Here is a 20,258-nt window from a genome sequence, read left to right on the forward strand (position 1 = left end):
GCAGCCCTAATGCTGCGAATCGCTGAGTCTGCGGGCCTGGGCTGAGGTGACAGGGATGCTCTGAGATGCCTGGCCCACAGGCGAGGGGGCAGCACTGCCTGCGGACACTGTAGATGAGAGAGGGGAGCTGCTCAGTGACCCCGTGGAGGACAGGTGAAAGCCTCCCTCGGACCCTCCTGGAGAGGGCTCCAGGCTTTGTCGTGATGCTGCGGAGGAGAGATCCAGGCTCCTGTCGGACCGTATGGGCGAGAGATGGGGCCGCCTTTCCAGGCCTCTTCCTGGAGCCTCAGGCCTTCTCTCAGCTACTACTGGGGAAAGGTTGGGGCTCCTCAGACGCCCGCTGGCAGGGAGACCTGGGCTGTGCGCCATTCCCTTGGACCAGGGCACGGGGTTGTGTCTGGACCTCCTGAGCACTGTGGAGACAACATGCTTCTTCGCTGCTGCTGCCTCATTTCTCATGACAGGCCCTCTGGGCAGTGATGCGCCAGCCAGCAGGCTACCACTGTCCCCAGCTAAGAAGGCCCCTGCCATCCTGGCCAACCCTCTCGATGACAAAGCAGCCCCTGTGCCAGGTGGAGCAGTGGAGTCTCCAGGGCTGTGGGGTGGCCCTCCAGCTGGCTGGGTCCTTTCCCTCCAGGTGGACCTCTGAGGACAAGGTAAGGTCTCATCTGCTCCCTCTGACTCCGATGAGGATACGGCTCCACTGTCCCAGGCGGCTCTTGATGTCGCATTGTGGCGTCTCTTGCCCTTCCCAGAGGTGCAGCGCTGGCCCCGTGGTGGGGGGGCTCCCAGACTCTCCTCGTATCCTGAAGAGTGGACTCTGCTGCTCAAAGATGTCTGCCTTCGTTTCTTCTTCCCTGTCTGGGGAAAGCGCACACAGCCTCCAGCAAAGCCCAGCCTCCTCCCGGCACTGCTGGGCAGCACCTCATACCCCCAGCATGCTAGTTTCCAAGCAAGGGGCTTTCCTGTGAACTGTAGTCAAAGGGCATTTTTTTTCCACTTAAGCTAAGCTAGTCTTTAGATGGCAGCCCGCCTTAGACTGCAGTATGATGCTGAATGGGTGACCTTGCATCAGGGACTAATTAGCATCAGTAAAACTCTTTGTTTGCTGAGGTTAGGAGGCTCTGGTTGAAACAAAGACCAGGGATTAGCCAAAACCAGTTTGGGAAAGGCCTAGAAACGTCTTGCCTGCTTGCTGAAACCAGACGGGATATAATCTATGCACCTCAGAGTATTCACTTTGAGGGCAGATCTCTGTGGCGTGGTAATCAAAGAGGGAATGTGCCTTTGTCTTGGACTAACAAATTAATGGACTGAGCTCAGGCACCTGATGCGTGGAACACATCTGGTGTTGGACCTCCAAACAGACCTGACTGTATTGGTCGTAGGCCCAGATCATGCTCAGGAAGCTCAGCGGCCTTGGGTACCACAGGGGGAGAGAGTCAGGATATGGATGAGGTTTCATCAACCTCTTGCTATAGAGGACAGGAGTGCTTGAGTCTCCCTTATCCTGGTATTCAACAAGGGGGTGAAAACCTTGTTCCACTGAGGTCCAAAGCAAGTTTCCTGAGGACTTGAACAGAGCTAGAATTCCCCATTGTTTTTTCCTACCATCCCCCAAGAAAGCTCTGCTAATAACACCTGCAAGCCAGAAACACCCCTGAAAGCCGGTCAGGCCGTAGACTGGGGATACATGAAGGGGATAAGGAGCAGTAAGGGGAAGGGGTCAGGAAAGCCCTGGGAGGAGGGAGGGGTTGGTCAGAGGGGAGCACAAAGGCGTGTAGGCCTCAGACAGCCACGTGGGCCAGGGCTCCAAGGGGTTGCCAGAGGGCAGACGGGGACCTCCTGCCCCTGCCCCTGCCAGCCCATCCTCTGCCCACCCCGTAGTTTCTGGCAAGGCGCAGAAGTGATGCCCCAGCCCCTTGGGGCAGCCCAGTACCTGGTGGTCCTGCAGGCCCCGTGGGTAGCAGGTGAGGCTGCTGTGACTGAGCTCCGCTTTCTGCCAGTCCCGCTCCCAGCGCTCCCTGCCGTAGTGGGACTGCTGCTGCCTCAGCCGCTCTGCAAGCTGCTGGTTCTGCGCCCAGATCCGCGCCAGGTCCCGGCGGCGCTTCTCCCCATTCAGGCTGGTGTCAGAGAAGTCAGTGTCAAAAAGGTGCACTGACCGTGACAGTCAGGGGTGGCGCCTCATTAGCATCCCCCTGAGCCCAGCCCCCCCAGCCCCAGGGACCTCCTGGAAAAGCCATTGCCCCCCCAGGCCTAAGTCCAATTTGGGATCCTTCCCACCCCGCTGCAAGATGGAGACACAGGAAGGCATAGGGAAAGTCTATTCAGCACCTCCAAAACCTACCTTCTACCCCAGCTTACTTCCCACAGCTGCTGTGGCGCCTTCTCTGGGTTGGCCCTGGCCATGAGTCCTGTCTGAGTCCCACTCACCACCTGCAACTCTCAGACACCTGCACCAGCATGGCAGGTCCTGGCTGAAACATCATAGACCAAGGAGTGGAGCATGGGTGGCTCCATCTGTGGGTCTCCCTGCTGTGGTGAACTGGGCTGAAGGCGATGAGTACCACCCGCCCACACAGACCCCTGGCTGGAAGGGCAGAAGGCTGAAGCACAGAGGGTCTGAGAAGAAAGGGTCTTTCAGGGGTGATGCGAAGCACAGGACGTGTGAAATCAGAATGCAACAGCTGGACAGTCTGGCGTGCCCACAGCTGGCCGTCTCCTTATAGATGTGGTCTACGGGTTGGCCGGGGTGAATGGCGAAAGAGGGGGAGGCAGAGAGGGGGAAATGCCTTGGTCCCTCCACCACCACCATCACGAGGCCTCAGCATCTCTCAGAAGCTAATGGTTGCGGCCCCTCCACCCTGTGGTGTTTGAGACCAGCCCCGTGGGGCACAGACCTGCGCACGCTGTAGTTGTTCCAGTTGTCTACTTGCCCCCGGGACAGCCTGATGTCAGCCAGTTTGGCAGCATGAATACCATCATCCCTTTCTCGGATAGCCTGGCGGTCTCCTTCTATCTGGGTGGAAACGAAACCCAAAGCATAAGAGCAGCCCTCTTTTCTGAGCCACGGCTACTAAATAATGCAGTCAATCCATCAGCACTCCTCCTGCCCCTTTCACAGCAAAGTGGAGCGTCTCATCACAGACCCAGGAAATGCAACCCACTCTAGGGTGGCGCAGGCCGGCTGCTTAACAGAGGAATAAATTGACAGGGCAGGACCCAACCGCTGCAGGGCATCCTGGCTTGGAAAGCAGGACCGCTGCCCCCCAGATCCCCTGCAAAAGCCATTATTGAGTGCTTTTTGGGCCAGTGAGCAGAGTCCAATTAGCCAATAGCAACCTCTACCAGTGCTGCCCCCTCCCCTCCTTTGAAAGGCCTACCCTGAAGTGTGTGGGGAGCTGTGGTTGCCCCAAGCCCCCCCAGGATGAAGCCCTCTCTTTGACCCTCCCCACAGCAGTTCAGGGGCAGCAGGTACCTGCGCCACAGCAGCCAGCCCCTAGGGTTGGGTCCTTCCAGGCATGGCCTCTCTCCGCAGAAGCAGCCAGTGGCACAGGGCCCCCAGGCAATACCCTGCCAACACCCTGCCAGGGGTCCAGGCCTGGCTTGTAAGGCCCCACTCCCATGCAGAGCATCTCCCAGGGGTCCTTGTTAAGCAGCTCACCTGCATCCTTTTCAGGTTGACCAGCAGGTGGATGGGGGGCTGCAGCCCCTCTGTATTCACCACTGGAGAAGCCATCACCACCTGCACAGGAGAGACCCAGGGGCACTGAGCACCAGCAAGTGGGGGAGGACTGTTTCTCCTGCCAGGTGCATGCGAGTGGTGCAGGCATTAGACTGGTGGCCCACACTGCAAGTACAACCCTCCGCTATGGCCCTGCTAGCAGCCAGACAGGTGCTGTCCCAGGCTAGCCCAGGGCATCCTCCCCAGCTCTCAGGAGCCTGCCTCAGGGTACTGTGAGATCTCCAGGCACCTTCCTGTTGCTCACATCCAAAAGAGACCATGTCACGATGCAGTCTGAACACGGCCGCACCACCCCAGCCCTGGAGTCCTGGCTTGGTGAAGCCCCAGGCCCAGTTGATTGCGGCAGCCTGGCACATGGCAGGCTGGAGGGGGGGAGCTGCACCCTCAGGACCTTGGTCTCCCTCCCAAGGGGAAGGAGGATGCCAGTCAATCTGCAAACCCTAGGAAATGTGGAGGGGGTTCCCCAAATGAGCGCCAGCTTTGCAATTTGTGCAGCTGAGCAAAATCATCCCCCAGGCGGCCTCACCGCGTATTCTCTATCGCACTTCTTAAAGCTCCCTGTGCAGTCACGAACGCTCTCAACCATGGGGACCCTATAGCCAGAATAACACCCCCCTCAGTGGGTTAGGGAGCATGTGGGTAGGTGTGGGCACCTCAGGGGGCAGGAGCTGCCAGGTGCCCGGGGGAAGCGGGGCATGCATGAGAACCAGGGGCCCACACTCTGGGAAGCCCGCAGTGCGTGCTGGCTGCTGGCACCGACCCCATGAGTGCTGGGATTGGACCTACTAGGCAAACCCTTCTTCTGGCTTCTCGCTGAGGACCGAGTGGGGGCTGGACCGGATGATCTTCCGAGGTCCCTTCCAGCCTTACAACGTATGACTCTGACCACCAATGCCCCGGCTGCCCGAAGCAGGGATACACCGTGATCCAGGCAGGGCTGCCTCCCTGCAGCAGTCACTGCCTCCACAGGAACGCCTGGTGAGGATTTTCTTGTCCTGAATCTCACTGCCATGTTCGCCTTGTCCCTGTCCCCTTGGCACTGCCCTGTGGCTCACTCTCTGTGTCCAGATGCCATCCATCAGAGTCTCCCCTGCTTCCAGGCTCCTCTCCTGCCTCAGGCCATTTGCTAATGCAAGCCACAGTTAATGCAACACTACAGTAGCGGTGTCCCCCTGGGCCTGCAGAGCAGAGACCCCAGGAAGACAGCTAGGGCCGGGGGAGTCCACACCTGCAGGAGGCTGCCTGCAAACTCAGGCAAGCAGCACGGATCAGCCACATGCAGCCGTACCCCTAAGTGCTGAGGCCCATGGGTTGCCTCTTGCTCTAGTAGACTTGGTAGCCACAGGGTAGGGGCTTTGGCTCCAGAAAAGCAAGCCCAACCCTCCAGCAGGCCATTCCTTGTCTCTTGCTCTCTTGTGCTCAGTGCAGCTGTCACTGGAGCAAAGGCAGGGCCGAGCTGCTCACGGCACAGAAGTGAATGAATTGTCAGAGGAAAGAAGAGCTGGGCCTGCAAACCCCCCACTCCCTGCCTCCAGGACTGAGCTCCCAAACCCACCCTGTCCCATCGTGCCCATCTGGGTACCTTCCTCCGGTGCCCCTGGTAGTCTGCCTTGTCCCATCTCTCCTGCAGGTACCAGCTGGCAGCAGGCAGGAGGGGCTGGTAGGCACGATGCATGGCAGCGCTCCTGGGCTGAGTACCAGGAGGCTTGGGCATCAGCAAGGGCAGGAGCAAAAGAAACTGAGCCCTGAGGATGATGCAGTTCAAGCTGCCCCTGCTGGGAAGGCACCGACAGGCTGTTCCCCTGGGTCCTAATCTCCTCGATCTCACTCCTCAGGCTTCACCTCTCCATGGGGCTGAGCTCCTCCTGGCTCATGCCCAGACTCTCCTCAGGACCAGCCTGGCTCCAAGGTAGTCGTGAGCCTGCCACAGCAGCACTGCAGGAAGGTTGCTCTGTCCCGTCCCGTCGTGCTGCTTTACAGTGCCAGGTCCCAGGCCAGGCAGTACTTTGCCAGCCCAGTGGGCGCAGGCAGGGCCATACCCAGGATATAGGCAGAAAGACAACACAGTGAGCTCTAAGTGTTGTTGTCCATCTTGCGCTCTCCCTGCAGGGCCCAGGACCAGGGGCAAAGGAGTTAAGCTTGTGCCTTTTGCTTCCTTGTGATATCTGTCCCCTAGCCACAGTCTGCACTGCACTGCAAGTCCTGCAGCTGGGTGGATACGCCAGCTTCTAGGGGCTCAGGGCACCTCACGCATGTGCCCATGGTCCCCTCCCCTCACACCTCTGTGACCAATGTCCCAGCCACGACTGGCTGCTAGTCACGTGGCGGCAGAACTGGTGGACAGGGAACCCAGGCGTCCGGCCACGAGTATGCGGAGAACTGACATAACTGGTGCACGTACCTTTGGGGGCATTTCTTTCAAACCTCCTGCAAAGGAACAGGTGCCAAGTTTGTAGCCCTTGATCTTAGGGCACCATGGAGGGAGCATCATGCCCTGGCACTGTCCACAGGAGGGACAGAAAAGCCACTATCCATGAGCAAGACACTTGCCACACTGGCCTGCTATCCACACGGTGCAGTCTGGAGTGGCTGAGCTGGGACCCAGAGCCAAGCTGTGGTGTGACAAACACTGCAGGGGTCACCTGTCAGAAGCACTCCCAGGGGGAGTAGCCGGTGTTGATGCCTGAACACCCCCCTCCCTGCTCCCTCACCCCCACAGCGCTCTGCCCTGACTGCCTCCTTGCTGCTCAAGTGTCCATTGCTATGGAAGCCCTGAGCTCTCATTTCCAGGTCCCTGAATAGCACTTCATAAATTATTCTTCTCTTCCTGCCCCCAACCCCCTTCCTCCTGCTGGAAACTTGATCAAGCCTTTAAAGGAAAGTTTCCTATTTAACACCCTGCCCCCTCCCCAATGATCATCCTGAACATGAATCCACAAAGGAACACTGTTGAACAGCTCAGACCCCACAGTGCAGGAAGGCTGACATCTTTGCTAAGGTTTTTCATTGCTCAGGACACCTGGGTTTTGCTCTTGGCTCTGCCACCGGTTTGTGTCACATCACTTGTTGTGTCAGTTTCCCCCTCTCTGAAATGGGGCTAATGTCACACACTAGCCCCTCTGTCACAGACTGGGATGCTTTTGGCAGCTGAGATCCCACCTTAATGGGGAAGTGAGGAGCACTGGAGGGATAGCACAGGGGGAAGCACATCATCCAGCTCCCCAAATACAAGGGGAGTTTGTTATCATTAACCACATACAAACAGAAGTTGTTTCATACAGCACTTACACCTTTCATGGACCACCCTGACATGTTGCAGCTGCCCCTGGGGAGGATTGTGGCTGCATCCCATTCTTCATCATAGGTGGAAATTCTCAAAGGCACAAAGGGGAAGCTACATGAATCCTACTGAATGTTAATGGGATTTAGGGGCTTAATGACCCCTTTAGGCTCTGGCCATGTTTGTGCAGCATCCCTGGCAGGCTCAGTGCTGTACAAGACACAAAAAGGAAGGAACAAGCTACACTTGAGGAGCCCCAGGGGAAGGGCAGTATGGAAAGCAGTCCAGAGCTGCGTGCTTAGTTATTCACAAAGCAGCAGGTGCATGAGGTGCAGCAGCTGTTTCACAAGGCATCATGACATGCTGGTGACTGGGGGGCAGGGAGGAGGGGCCAGGACCCACAGCAGGGATAGATGTGTTCAGTGGTTCCCATCAGAGGAGTCACCCCCTCCACAGGGACAACATTCCCTAGTGCCACAGTAGGATTCAGCTAGCATCTCAGCCTGGGCTTTCCCTTGGCAAGGGTCAGTGACAACTAGTGAGCCCAGCTGTGGTTAGCCCCCCTTGCCTAGTGTCACCTGCACTCGCAGAGCTGCAAGGCCCAAGCCAGCACAGCCCCTGCCCTATCCCAGGGCACAGCACTCCCATGGCACTTCCTGCAGCTACCCAAGGAGGCCTCTGATCCAATACCATACTGTCCTGGTTATAAGTCCACCCTGCAGATAAACCAACCCCACATTTTCTGCTTCAACTTTTAGGCAAAACCAGCTTCCCAGTATTAGTCCATGTTTCTGTAGAAGTCCATATAAAATAAAGAAATCAGACTTTATAGTGTAATTACAGCTCAATTGCCAGAGGCCTTAGTATAGGTCAATCTACTTGAGTGCAATTCCTATAGTTCTTTTGAAGGGAAGAGATGGGGGTAGACTCAGAGCAAACCAGCATTGGCTACAACTCAAACCTGCACTTGTAAGAGGATGTGCTGCACAGGATGTGGATCAAGCAGGAAAGCCAGAGATGCCCCAAGCTCTTCCCACACTTGATGAGTTCAAGCAAGAGAAGCAAGAAGAGCCCTGCTCAGAATATCCTCTATGCTTGAACATCACCCCCTGACCCCCCACTACCAGGACTGTTGTCCTGCCTCACCCAAGCCCTGAATTATAAGCCCTGCTCAAATCACCAAATAACTTCAGAAGTACCTGGGCTGCGTCCCTTTGGGTCCAAAGGGATTGATGCTCCCTGAGAAGGTCACCTGGGGATGCTGGTTATGTTCCTTTGGACCAACACTGCAGGAGGAACTGGGGAAACAAGCTGCCTAAATGGTGGAGCAGGCTACGTGGGAATCCCCCCGCTCCACTCAGACCGATACTCGTATTCCAGCCTTCACACATGCTGGGGAAGTCCAGCTGTGGTTGTCCCACCCATCACTGCTCCTTGGTAGCCAAAAGGACTGATGGTCATTCCCATGCATCTCAGAGCAGGACTTTATGTCCAGGAGTCCACATGCCATGGCTCACAGCCACCTCTAAAGTCACACCACCTTGCAGATCGTGTCTGGGCCCTGGGTACTTGGGGCCTGGTTGAAGACAGCCCACATGAAGGTGGATTGCTGCTGGTTGGTGGGGGAGAAGTAAGTAACAGCCATTGGCTTTATCTGCATTCTTTCAATGCATTTCTCCCTCCCTTAGCTTACCTGGTTCTCCAGTTGTGGGGTTCTGTTAGACCCTCACTGGTCCCAATTTTAATGGTGATCCCTGGAGAGAGGCTGTGATGGATCTTCTCTACTATGGATCTTGCAGCAGCCATCAGCTCGTTTACCAGAGCAGTACAATACACACCGTTGAGGCTGGGACAGGTCATTGAGCTTCCCAGAGCAGCCCAGGTTCACTTGATCAATCTTGCTATACAAGGAGCAGGTGGTGAGCTTTGGGGCTCTTAACCTATTAGCTGCAATGCTGCTCCATGACCCGACAGCCAGTCACAGCACCCAGACAGGCAGAGACAGTGCTCTGGAAGCCTGGACCACCAATTTCTCCCCCCTTGTGCATGGCCCCAGGGACACCCTCTAGCCCTGAATCTCCTTTGCTCCTCTTCCAGGCTTCCTCCGATCTTTATGCATTGGGCTGACTGCCTCCCAGCCTGGGCAATGTAATTTCCAAGTCCCAATTAATGAAGTAACTGGGGCAATTAACAGCCAAACACCAATCCCCTGAGAATGGGAAAGAATTTATTTGCAACCCCCAAGCTTTAACAACAAAGCAGGATGCAAGCAGATAGAGAGGGCAATCTTACAGGCACTGTTATTCAAAGGACAGCTCCCATCAGGAAAGCTGCACCCGCTTTAGCTCCATTTCCCCTGCAAACCCTTTAGTTGCATTGTCCATATGAATCCCTCTGAGGTTGGACCTATCTGGGGTTGTGTACAGCTCCAAGCACATGGTCTGGACCGTGTCTGGAACCTTTAGCTGCTACAGGCATCTCCAAAACAGTTTCCTAGGCTCAGCAAGAGACAAAACATGTAAAAAGACACAACAAAGGGGGACAGCTAGGTCACAGCATCCAGTCTTGGCTTTCCTTTCAAGCTGGGAGCCCCCCAGTGAAGCAAGTATTACTGGGGCTCAGGGCTCTGTTGGTGAAGTTAAATCTAGAATAGGATTAAAGGGGGGATGGGGGGAGGGGAAAAGAGACTTGTCTTTTCCGCTTAGACAAAAGAGAAATTGTCCCATGCTACATACTAAAATATCTGCAGCCAATGTCTTTTCCCTTGGGGAAATGTCTCCCTCTGCTAAGAAACCTCAAAAGCAGGAGATTGGGCCAGACTAGATGACCTCTGGAGATCTCTTCCAACCCTAATTTATGATTCTTAGCAGAGAGACATCTAGTGGTCTGCTCGCAAGGAAAACGCCACATTTTTGCCTAAACAGTGGTATTTCCATCTATACAGCCGCTGCTGCTGTATATAAGCTCTAAGCATTCTTCTGCTACAAAAAGGTAACCTTGGTTTTTAGACTATTCCTTTCAGTTTCTTTCCAGCTAGGGTATCACTTCTTAGCGGCTATGGCAAGCAAACATCATCTGAGCACAGCCATTTCTGCCAAGTCATTGCAGGATCCTTAGGAAACTGGAACAAGGTCATTCGATTTTCTTTGCACCCCAATACCCAGAGACGTTCACATGTGAAGTCACCTTGCCCTGTGTAGTTTGAATTTGGCTGGGGAAGAGAAATCAGCAGTTCAGAAGCCACGGGTCCTATACTATACCATTTGCAGTTACTAACCCTCAGGTGCCTGCTGACCCACTCTGAAGGGGACTGACCACAGAAAGAGTGCAAGGGTCCTGCATCCCCCTAGCACACCAAACAGCATTCAGACTGCCTGGAGGACCAGGGTCATCCGAAATGTACTGGCATCATCATTCACTGCTGTTTTCCTATGTGCCCGGCTGTATTTCAGTGCCAGGCAGTAGGAGCCAGAGAGATTCTGCTACTGAGTTAATACCTTCTGCAGGCAAGGATTTAGTTAAAAGCATCAGGGAGATCATTCCACGTACACCTGTAACTACAGCAGGGACTGACCCTCAGCCAAGGGAGTCATTCAGTCTGCCAAGCCAGGTAAAAAGCTTCTCCTTTTAGTCAGGAGAAGTCAGCACCCTCAGGAAGGGACTGTGCCCTATTAAGACCTGGGCTTTTTACATGCAGTTCAAGTAAAAAGCCTAGCATCTGGGCACCAGTATGCCCATAAGACCCATCAGGGCGGTACAGCTTACATAGCATCAAACCAAAATAAGCAATCCCAGCGTGAGCATTTAGAACTGCAGAAAGGCATCTATTCTGGGATTTTTTTGTCCTACTTTAAATTATGCCAGCATAGGGAAAGTAGCAGAACTGTGCTTCAAGCACAGGAACCAAGGGCTTGTTTACAACTGTTGAACAGGGAATCAGCGTTCCCCAGAAGACTTCTTCCCATCTCTCCCTCCCATTACAAAAAAAATGAAAAAAAAAAAACAGACCAAAAACTGCTGCAACGTGTTTATTATGTGCCAAAAACTACACCACAGCTTACTCCACGCATCAGTAGGAGAGTGCAGTCTTGCCTGCATATACTACAATGAGGTAGAGACTTCACACACAGCTTCACAAAAAAACCCACAAAGAGCAGCTGGGATATGCAACAATGCAACATCAGCTCAGCAGGAAAAGGGAAAAAAAAAAATTATGACACTGGTTCTTTGGCACACAGCTTCCAATAGAGGGGAAAAGTTAAAAAAAAAAAAATCTCAAATCCCAGCAGCATTTCAGTTGACTGCACTGTTGCTTTATATTTAAAACAAAAACCAAAAAGAAAAAAAAAGGGGAAAAGGTACTCGTCCCCTCTGAGAGAAAGGGCTCATATGAACCTTCGTCTGCCCACCAAAACGCAGCCCTTTTTTAGCTAGTTACAAAAAGAAAAATTAAGTCCTGTGACTTTGTGATTAAAAACCTCTATCAACCCCCCGTAAGTGCAACTTAAAAAAGTGCAACAAACTATTTAAAACTATATACAGCAGCTCAGAGATAGTTTATCCGGTCCAGTTTCAAATCCAAAAAATCCTGTCCTTTTTCTTGTTGCAAACCCCTCGATTTACAACTGTGGAACATTTCTTCTAACCAGCAGCCCCCAGACACAAATTGCAATAATGTTAGAAGCTGCCAGGAAAGAAAAATCTCTCGTTTCAAACTACTTAAAAACTGTTTTAAGAGTGTAAAAAGGAACTGGTAAAAACCCTCGAGCGTAAAATATGAAATATGATTTGGTTTAAATGAAGAGCAAAGTCTCCTTGTTGTTACAGTAAAAAACGCCAGCTGAACATTCAGTTTATGCCGTTCAGGTGGGGGTTAAATGAATGGAAAGGCACTGTATGGCAACTGCAAAAAAATGGAGCCAATGAGACCTGTATTATTACCATCAGTATTGCAAGGAATGTAAAAAAGCGCCTTTAATAAATAAAAAACCTAGGTGAAGGTATCTGCATAAACACCTTCTCAACACATGGCCCTTTTTGCTTCTTGTCAGCAAACTAGGTACCAAAGTCTGGGAACTGCAGAATTGTTTGAGGGGCCCTCCCCCCTCAAAAAAACCCCAAACAAAACCCGACAAAATTCACTGTGCATTAGTGCAGAAACGAAAAGACCAGCAAGTGCAAACGTGAATGTAAGATTTCCCCATTAGTCCTCAGGAAGCGCGTTCCCACTCTGGGTCTGGCACTGGCAGGCACGCTCGCGCTCTCTCCACTTGGCAGGTTAACAAAAGAACTTTCTCCTGCAACTGCGGCAGCTCCCAGCGCATCAGCCGCCTCTCTAGCTGGAGTCTCTGTTCTTCTGGTTGCGCATCAGCGGGCGGTGGTGACGCAGGACCTCCATGGAATGTTGCCAGTGCCAGCAGGAGCGACAGAAGTACTTGAAGCAGACCTGCGGGAGAGGAGATGGGCATTAGGGACAGCGCTGCAAGCTGCGGGTGGGCTCTGGCTGCAGGCAGTCTCCAGAGGGTGCAGACACTGATATCTGAGACCGAGGGAAGCTGGCAACCTACACGATCAATCTTGCCCCTTGGAGGTCATCCTAGCTGCAGTCAGGAATCCAGAAGTCTTCCCCAACTCCCTAAGGTGGCCCTGGTGTCACTAAAGACTAAACCTCAAACTCAAAGTACTAATTAGATAGCTACAAGGCCCTGGGAATAGAGAACATCCGTCTCTAGGCACATCCAGAGGCCTCTTTCAAATAGGAGTGTAAGCAGGTTTCTACTTATGTATTTACTCAAATCCAAAATGACACCCCCATTTAACATGGGTGGGGCCCTCATCTTGGAGTTCAGTACAAGACTGGGGGGGAAGGGGGAGCAGGTGGAAAAGCAGGCTCTGGTTCCAACCCAGGGCCAGGGTTGAACCTCTGCAGCCTCTGGAGTCCAGATGGACCAGCCACCACAACAGCTGCTGTGTAACTGCTGGGGCCAGAGCAACTATGAGCACAAGCTGGTTGAAGATTGCTTCAGACTAGAAGCAAGGAAAAACTTTACAAGCCAAGTGCTGAGGGTTTGGAACAGGCTCCCCCCAGAGGTGGTGGTCACCCACCCTGGCTATCTTCAAAAGTATCTTAACACCCATTTTGCTGGGGTCATTTGATCTCAGCAGTCTTTCCTATCCATGTGAAGGGGGCCAGACCCAATGATCTGTAAAGATCCCTTCCAGCCCCTAACTATGAAAGTATGAGCTCCCCTAGAGTGGAGCCAGAGGGTAAGTGGCAGGAGTGGGGACAGGCTCAGGCTACTTGACTCCCCTACTGCCTGCCCCTGCTACTGCTCTCCCTGCTGCAGCAGAGCAGGAAGGTGTGGAAAACAAAACTAAGCCAACCCTCCAATAATTAGATTCTAGAAATGGAAAAGCATAACAGTTTTATTAGTTTTCCATGTATAGACTATGGGGGAGGGGCAGGGAGGCTCATCAAATTCAGGTATGTATGGTTTTACCTGAATCCTGCTTAGAAAAAAAAAATCATCCACAATGAGTCTTGCTTTTAGAATCCCTGTTGGTCCAGGACCATGGCCTAGAGTGCACTGGCCAGGACACCTTTGTTGCAATGTGCAGTGCTGGCTAGGTTTGATTTGAGCAATCACAATATTACTGGCATTAATGTTTAAGACCAATCTTCAAAGTCAGTGGACCATGAAGTGTTTTAGCCTCCGCAACAGTCCCCATAAGCTCAGTGACTGTTTATATTACTTATCTACTGTAACAGTACTCTACCCAGGATCAAGTGGAGCTTTAAAATCCCTGTGTGGCTTAGTGGAGTTTTGTGAAGGTGAATTCTCTCTCCCAGAAGCAGGAAGGCTACTCTTTCAAGGCATGGGCTGGTGTGCTGCCTCACCCCAAGTTTAGGGGCAAGCAGGAGTTTGCCAGGCCAAAATGTTTCCACCACTAAAGGCAAGAGTCTCATGTAGCCACCGAAAGGTTTTCAGAGCATGGCCACATCACAGACTAGCCCCTGCACTCCATACCACAGTACTGCTGCTTTTCTTGGCAGCAGCCATCATTTGGGGACCTGGCCTAGTGCTACAGTAGGCTGCAGGGCCCTGGTTTGCAGTCCATGGGTACCTGAAGACCTGAACTGCTCCCTGTATTTGGGGAGGAAGGTAGTCACATGTGTTGGGGCATCTTGCAGCAAAATAGAACCTGCATCATTAGCTCTGTGCCAGGGAACTCATCCGATAGACTGCCGTTCTGCATGGAGAAGCCAGACAAGCAGACGAGGGCTTTTCATACAGCTATTTTCCTGTCCCAAGGGGAAGTTTGAGTTCTTCACTCTCCCTAAGCACTGGCTAAGGTTAAGTCCTGTAGCCTGGGAAGGGATCTGGACTTGAGAGGTTCCCAAGTGGCAACACATTCTGTGAACAAGCTCTCAGTGCCATGTGGGTACCCTCAAGGAGATGCTCTGCTGGTCTATTACAAAACAACTGCTAGCTGGCAGAGCCTCCTCCACTTGTCCAGGAAATGCTGCACTTGAGACTTGCTGTGACTAGAGTCAAAGCGAGAAAGCCAGGGAAAGGGAAGGCAGCGATCTCCATGAATGCACTACCTGGTCTCTGCAGAAGAAAGGCCCCGGCTGAGAACTACACACTTGACACATGGAATCTTCCAGGTATGGATCAATCTGAACCTGTGCGGGAACAAGAAGAGTCACAATTTGACCAACCCCAGGACACCAGGGAACTCAGGAGAAAGGTGGCTCTGGCCAGTCTCTGCCTAGCTGCATCAGCAGCTCTGCAGATTGCTGTAGGATAAGGCTGTGTTATGCCATGCCTGTGGAAAGTTAGGCACATCATAGGAAGAGGAGCTTGGTAGGTCCCCTGGGGCTACAGGTAGCTTCAGTCCAACTCTTCCCCCTTCCCATCCTGACCAGGTCAGAAGTTTGGGGGTGCAGGGGGGGGGACACAGGATAGGACCTCAGGTAGGAGGTCAAGTCCTCTGGGACAGTCCAAGGTACAGTTACAGACAGAAGCCAGCTTACTACTTTCTGGAAGTCACAGGGTCCAGGTAACTAAGGGGTTGTTCCCTGCTGAACAATTAAGTGGAAAGCACCCAGCAAGTTACAGCAAAAGTGAAGCAGTCTGGACTCCCTTTGCCAGAGATGCAGAGAACTTGACCCACCCTTTGTTCTGTATCAGCACATCAGAAACAGGGTACGTCTGGGACACAGATGTCCCACCTCTGAGGTAAGCACTCTAACCACTGGTCAGAAAAGGTGTGTCCCACACTGCAAATTGAGCCAAGGCCTCCTTGCTACTCTGAAAGTCAAAGGGCTTCATCTCAGAACCATCTGAACAGAGCACTGAGATTCCCCAATTATGCCTTAGTTTTTATTCTACTCAAGTTACTGACCAAGTTTGCAGTTTAACTAAAAACCAGCTTCAGGTTAGCAAGCTATTCCCTGAGAAGTCCTTGCCCTGACCTAGTCATGAACACCAACCTAAAGAAGAGAGGCCTGACAGCAATGAGGCAATGGATCAGCTGTCCAAGTCAAGGTCTCTCTTATAACAGGAGGGAGGGATCCAGATATGGCTGGACTTCCAGAGACTTGGGCAAACTGAGCTCCTGGAGTCTCATATGGGTATGAAGATGGTCTCTTCCCACCAGTATCATCCAGGCATGTGGGCCTGTGAAACTGAGGGAGGAAGACCAGGATAGCATTCACTTCACTTGCAGCCTGTTTTTAAGGGAAGCATCCCAAGACAGCAGAGACATCACTACTTGATGAACCAAGTGGAGACACCCTCTTCACTGTTCACCAGACCCAGGGGCTGGTCTCATGCAGTCCATGTTGCTGGGAGAACACTCAACCCCTGCAGGAAACAAGCTGCTCAAGGAGACCCTGCCCAAATCACCAAGCTCCCAGACTGTCCACAAGTCCCAGAGATTAAGTGAAGAGCACGAGAGAGCACCTATGAAGTGTGCTGCAGCAGTATGGTGGGAGATCAGCAATGTTGGGCCACCAACTCCTGTTTAAGGCTGATAGCGGGGCTCCAAGTCAGCAAACCCCAAGAAGGGTTGCCTGCAAGTGACTTGAGCAGTCCAGGAAGCAGACAGATCACCCAGGGCAGTAGTCTACAGTGTGGCTGCAGCTCCCACAGAGAACTAACTCCCCCATGAGCACTGGCCAGTTGAAGCCAGCTGTGGAACTGCTGCCCCTGGTACACAAGTGAGAGGGTTCCCTCCCCTGCCAAGCAGCTTTTTTTGGTTTTGGGGGAAGTGGGGAGAAAGCAGGGCAGGGATGAGACCTAGTCCTTTACCAATAACAGATGGTCAGGTTCAAGGGGAATGAGGAGGATTGAAGGCTGTGGGAGGAACCTATGGGGCAGTGGGGGCTACCTCACACCCCAGAAGCGCAAGGGGCAGGTCCTGCAGTTCACTGTGCAGGTTGCACCATGGTAGCAGAGTTAACCCCAACCTAATTTGTCTGAACAACCCATGGTGTGACAGCTAGCAGCTGTCCCAGGAGAACCCCTTCCTGCCCCCTTTGTCCCAGTATCCTCAGGACAGGTATAATCCCAGTGAGGAACAGAGCATGCAATTTAGCCTTCCAACTGCAGGGTAATTTGGTCCCTTCCCAGCAATCCTGGATCTATGCTGCTAGGACATAGCGCTAAAAGGAGTGGATAAAAGAGTTCAAAGGAGCCTCTGCCCTTACTTATGCAGAGAAACATGAGCATTCGTAAGCAAATGCCTACTTGGCAGATGCTGGTATCCGATGCCCACGTGAACTCATGCTCTCTGACCCAGTTAGTCTATGAAAGGGGTACACAACCTGCAGCACACTACAAGTGATACAGGCAATGTCTGTGTGGGGCACACAGCAGATTGGGAAAAGACAGGCACCACAACAGTAGATAAGGTAGGGAGCACAAAGCAGAGCAGCAGGTGAGGCAGGGGAAGGGAAATGGAATGACACCTGGGCAGCGTACTAGACTTGGTGTGTGGCACCTACCAGAAAGATTGGTTCTCACTGATCTGTAAAAAAAGGTGCTACCCTGCCTCATGCCTGAACTCAGACTGAACATGGGCACCACCTCCCTCCACTCAGAAGTGGTCAAAAGGGCATTTCTGGAGCAATGGCCCCTCATTTACTCACTCTGACCTCTCCTCCTTTACCTACAATCCCACTACCCCAAGCACTGGCAGAAGCACAGCCCTCACTCACCTTCAGCTTGGAGAGCTCCTAGCTGGTCTCAAAACAGTCCTTTGAGTCAGAATAACCCTGACCCAACCTCGTGTTTGCACTGGGCACAGACTGCTTCCCCACAGCCCTCCCTGTACATACTAGCTGCAGCAGATGGTTCTGGCAAGGCTTCTGGCATCTGCACTCAGAGACTATAGCTCCTGCTCAGGATGCAGTCTGCTGACCACACAGTTCTGCCAACTGAGCTCTTCTCAGGATTGAAGGACACAGACCCAGCGAAGAACTGTCATATAGGACAAGAGGTGGACCCCAGCACTTAAGGCATTTTGCTCTTGAACTTTCCACCCCCTACCACCAACAGGCATCAACAGGACCTGCGAGAATCTCCAGCCTGACCTCCTGACCAAAAGGAAGATACCAGGTGACACAGAAAATGAAGTCTAAAGGAGAGACTCGACTGGCTGTGACCCTGCCAGCACACAGCTGGGTTTGCTCCCTTCAGTCTTCCCTGCCAACAGGAGGACCTGTAACAGGGCACAGGAAGCTGCAACATGGGTATGGCGCTCAGGCAGTGGTATTCAAAAGGGCAGAACCTTAGTACCACGTGCCACAGCAGGATCAGCTCTGGGCAGTTCTCAGAGAGCCTTTCCCCAACACCACCACTCACCTTCTTCGTAAACTTGGTGGTTTTGATCTCCACGAATGCAGCACTCACTGCCTTCAGGTAACTGCGCTGGTTGTTAAAGGTAACACGGCCAGATCCTGAAAGAAGCCAGCTCATTAAGGCAACAGACAGAAGGGAACCTGTGCAGAGCCAATAGCCACATCCCACTGGCCCCGAACCACCAAGACCTCCTGCAGCCCTGGGCTCTCATTTCTGGTTGGAGGAAGACTTGCCATAGCAGCTGGCATTAAAGGCAGGCAGCAAATGTTCTGCTGGGAGATTGCATCCAGTGCCTTATGGTTGTACCTCCCTCCTCCCACACCCATCAGGCATATGACAGCACAGAACAAGAGGCATTCAAAGCTGTGTGTTGCAGAACAGGCTTCCTGCTGCCCCTGGAGCAAGGACAGGCTGCTGGGATGTTCTTGCTTGATGGGATCCACCTGGAGCTGTGAGCTTTAGAATGATTTTAAAAGAAGATGCCGTGTCAGGGTCAGGAGTGACTAGGCAACCCCCCCTTTTCCCTGCAAAGGAAAGCAACGCACTCCAAGCAAGGAGAGAGGAAGGACTAGAGCAGTGGTTTTCAGTCTCCTTATGCTCAAAGAACCCTTTTGGGGGGGGGGGGTGCCAGCTCTAGGTTTTCCCTCTTTTTTTTTTAAAATCACAGAAAAGTAACAGCAATTCTTCTTTCGAAAAGACAGAAACCCTACAACAGGGCAGCCTGTTTTAGCACTATGGATTCCTATGCACAAACTCTGAGTTTAGTCTTCCACATCATGTTTGCACACCTAACCCTGCTAATACTGAGCAGCATCCCACATCACCCTTAAAAGGACTGAGGCACCCTGGTTGAGAATCACTGGGCTAGAATTGCTGTCAACAGAATTTTCTTTGGATACAGAGATGGCCACAACTCCCTTCAACCCTGAAAACAGCCTGGGATTGAACAGCTCAGGTGGCTTTAAACCTCTCACATAATGAAGTCTTGGCATCTCCATTACCAGTCAGCAGTGCTCCTGGAGTGTCAGCTTCCAGCCAAGCTTTAAGCTATAGAAAATAAAATTCAACTATGCTTACCTAGAACTTGTCCATTCCTAGAATAATAAGAGCCCAGAGCGGTCACACCAGGTGCTGCAGCCTGCTTAAAGCTTGGGGCAGAACCAGACTTGTTACTGGTAGTCAGGAAGATTGTCCTACCCCTTGCAGGTCCCTCCAACCTGGATTATTTATACCTAACTTCACAGACAGCACTTACTATAAATCAGGCACCAACCAATGTCTCTTACTGCAGCACATGGCCAATCCCACTCTGTGCCAAACCCAAGAGTTCTCCAGATGCTGGTTTTTCATTTCTACTCTGGACACTATGAGGGGGTTGGACCTCGATCTGTGGATCTAGTCCAGAGACAGGGAATTCAGGCAGCGTTGATAAGATCTGTTACAGTGGGATTTGCACCACACTGGTGTTCCAGCACCAGACATAGGATCCTACTCTTGTCACAAAATCTGAGGCAAGGCAGGATTTCTACATGCCTCCTGCATCTTTGCCAGGGCACAGAGGTGTGGGAAGGGGAAAAAAAAACTTCTAGACAGAGACATGTATTAAGCTGGGATGACCAACAAGCAGAATTCATGTATTGATGCCCAAGAAGCTGCATGACAAGAGATGTGACCATTCTGCCCCAAGACTATCAGTGCCTGTAAAAAGCTGAGATCTTGGATTCACTTTGCATTAATTCAGACAGTTGTCAGGGCCACACATCTGAATTAAGGGGTACAGCTAACTGTATGATGGCCCTCCAAATCAGATCAGATGCAAGAACCAAATCAGGCCTGCTCCAGAGAAGCCAGGTACACAGTCAGAAGGAGAATGAAGTCTCAAGGTTGCGCTCTGCAACTTCATGGTGCCTGAACACGCCTGATGCTCGGAGGAAAAACAAAACAAAAAATGGTGGCTTTTTTTTTTTTTTAAAAACAAAGTTCCACCCTTCCCTCAAACCTGCTGAGCGCTGGAGAGATTTGCCTTTTGCTTAGGCTTTCGCATCCTCCTAACCTCCCCCAGAGCTCTCAAGACTTTCAATGGTTTAAATGTGGTAAATCAAAACCAAAACAATTCTTCCCCAGTTAAGTGATACTTGTCGACTACTTTTGTTACTGGCTGTAAGAGCAGAAAAAGAAATCACTTCAACTACTCATTTTAACCTGCCTGCTTCTGAAGAAAAAAAAAAAAGACAGCTGACCTTGCAATACCAGACTCCCAAAAAAGGTACCTCAAAAACCCAGCATGAAGATACTCTCGCATGAGAGCAATGACTTCTTCTGCCAAAAAGGCATGAAGAATTTCACAACCACTCATTCCTAGTTT

The 20,258-nt window shown here is 52.2% G+C and overlaps 2 protein-coding genes across 6 annotated transcripts in view; both read right to left on the minus strand.

Annotated features, from left to right (window-relative positions):
- Nucleotides 1–1,671: 1,671 nt before the first annotated feature.
- LOC149852514 (uncharacterized protein CFAP97D2-like) lies at nt 1,672–5,420 on the minus strand. Its single transcript, XM_090028384.1, has 5 exons — nt 5,328–5,420; nt 3,665–3,745; nt 2,901–3,019; nt 1,940–2,123; nt 1,672–1,737 (listed from the first exon to the last, which is right to left on the minus strand). Exons 1-5 carry the CDS (start codon nt 5,418–5,420, stop codon nt 1,672–1,674), a joined length of 543 nt encoding a protein of 180 aa, XP_089884510.1.
- Nucleotides 5,421–11,910: 6,490 nt separating this feature from the next.
- CPEB1 (cytoplasmic polyadenylation element binding protein 1) overlaps nt 11,911–20,258 on the minus strand; it is a 70,912-nt gene continuing 62,564 nt past the window's right edge. For all 5 annotated transcript variants that reach the window (XM_090029123.1, XM_090029126.1, XM_090029124.1 and 2 more), the window contains 3 exons: nt 17,897–17,991; nt 14,632–14,712; nt 11,911–12,471 (listed from right to left, as the gene is read on the minus strand). In XM_090029123.1, coding sequence (XP_089885249.1) covers nt 12,361–12,471; nt 14,632–14,712; nt 17,897–17,991 — 287 coding nt within the window. In that variant the 3' untranslated portion in view covers nt 11,911–12,360. The remainder of the gene's footprint in view (nt 12,472–14,631; nt 14,713–17,896; nt 17,992–20,258) is intronic.

Source organism: Crocodylus siamensis, chromosome 15 (assembly GCF_052110815.1).
Source record: "Crocodylus siamensis isolate JL-2025a chromosome 15, ASM5211081v1, whole genome shotgun sequence".
Classification (NCBI taxonomy): domain Eukaryota; kingdom Metazoa; phylum Chordata; order Crocodylia; family Crocodylidae; genus Crocodylus; species Crocodylus siamensis.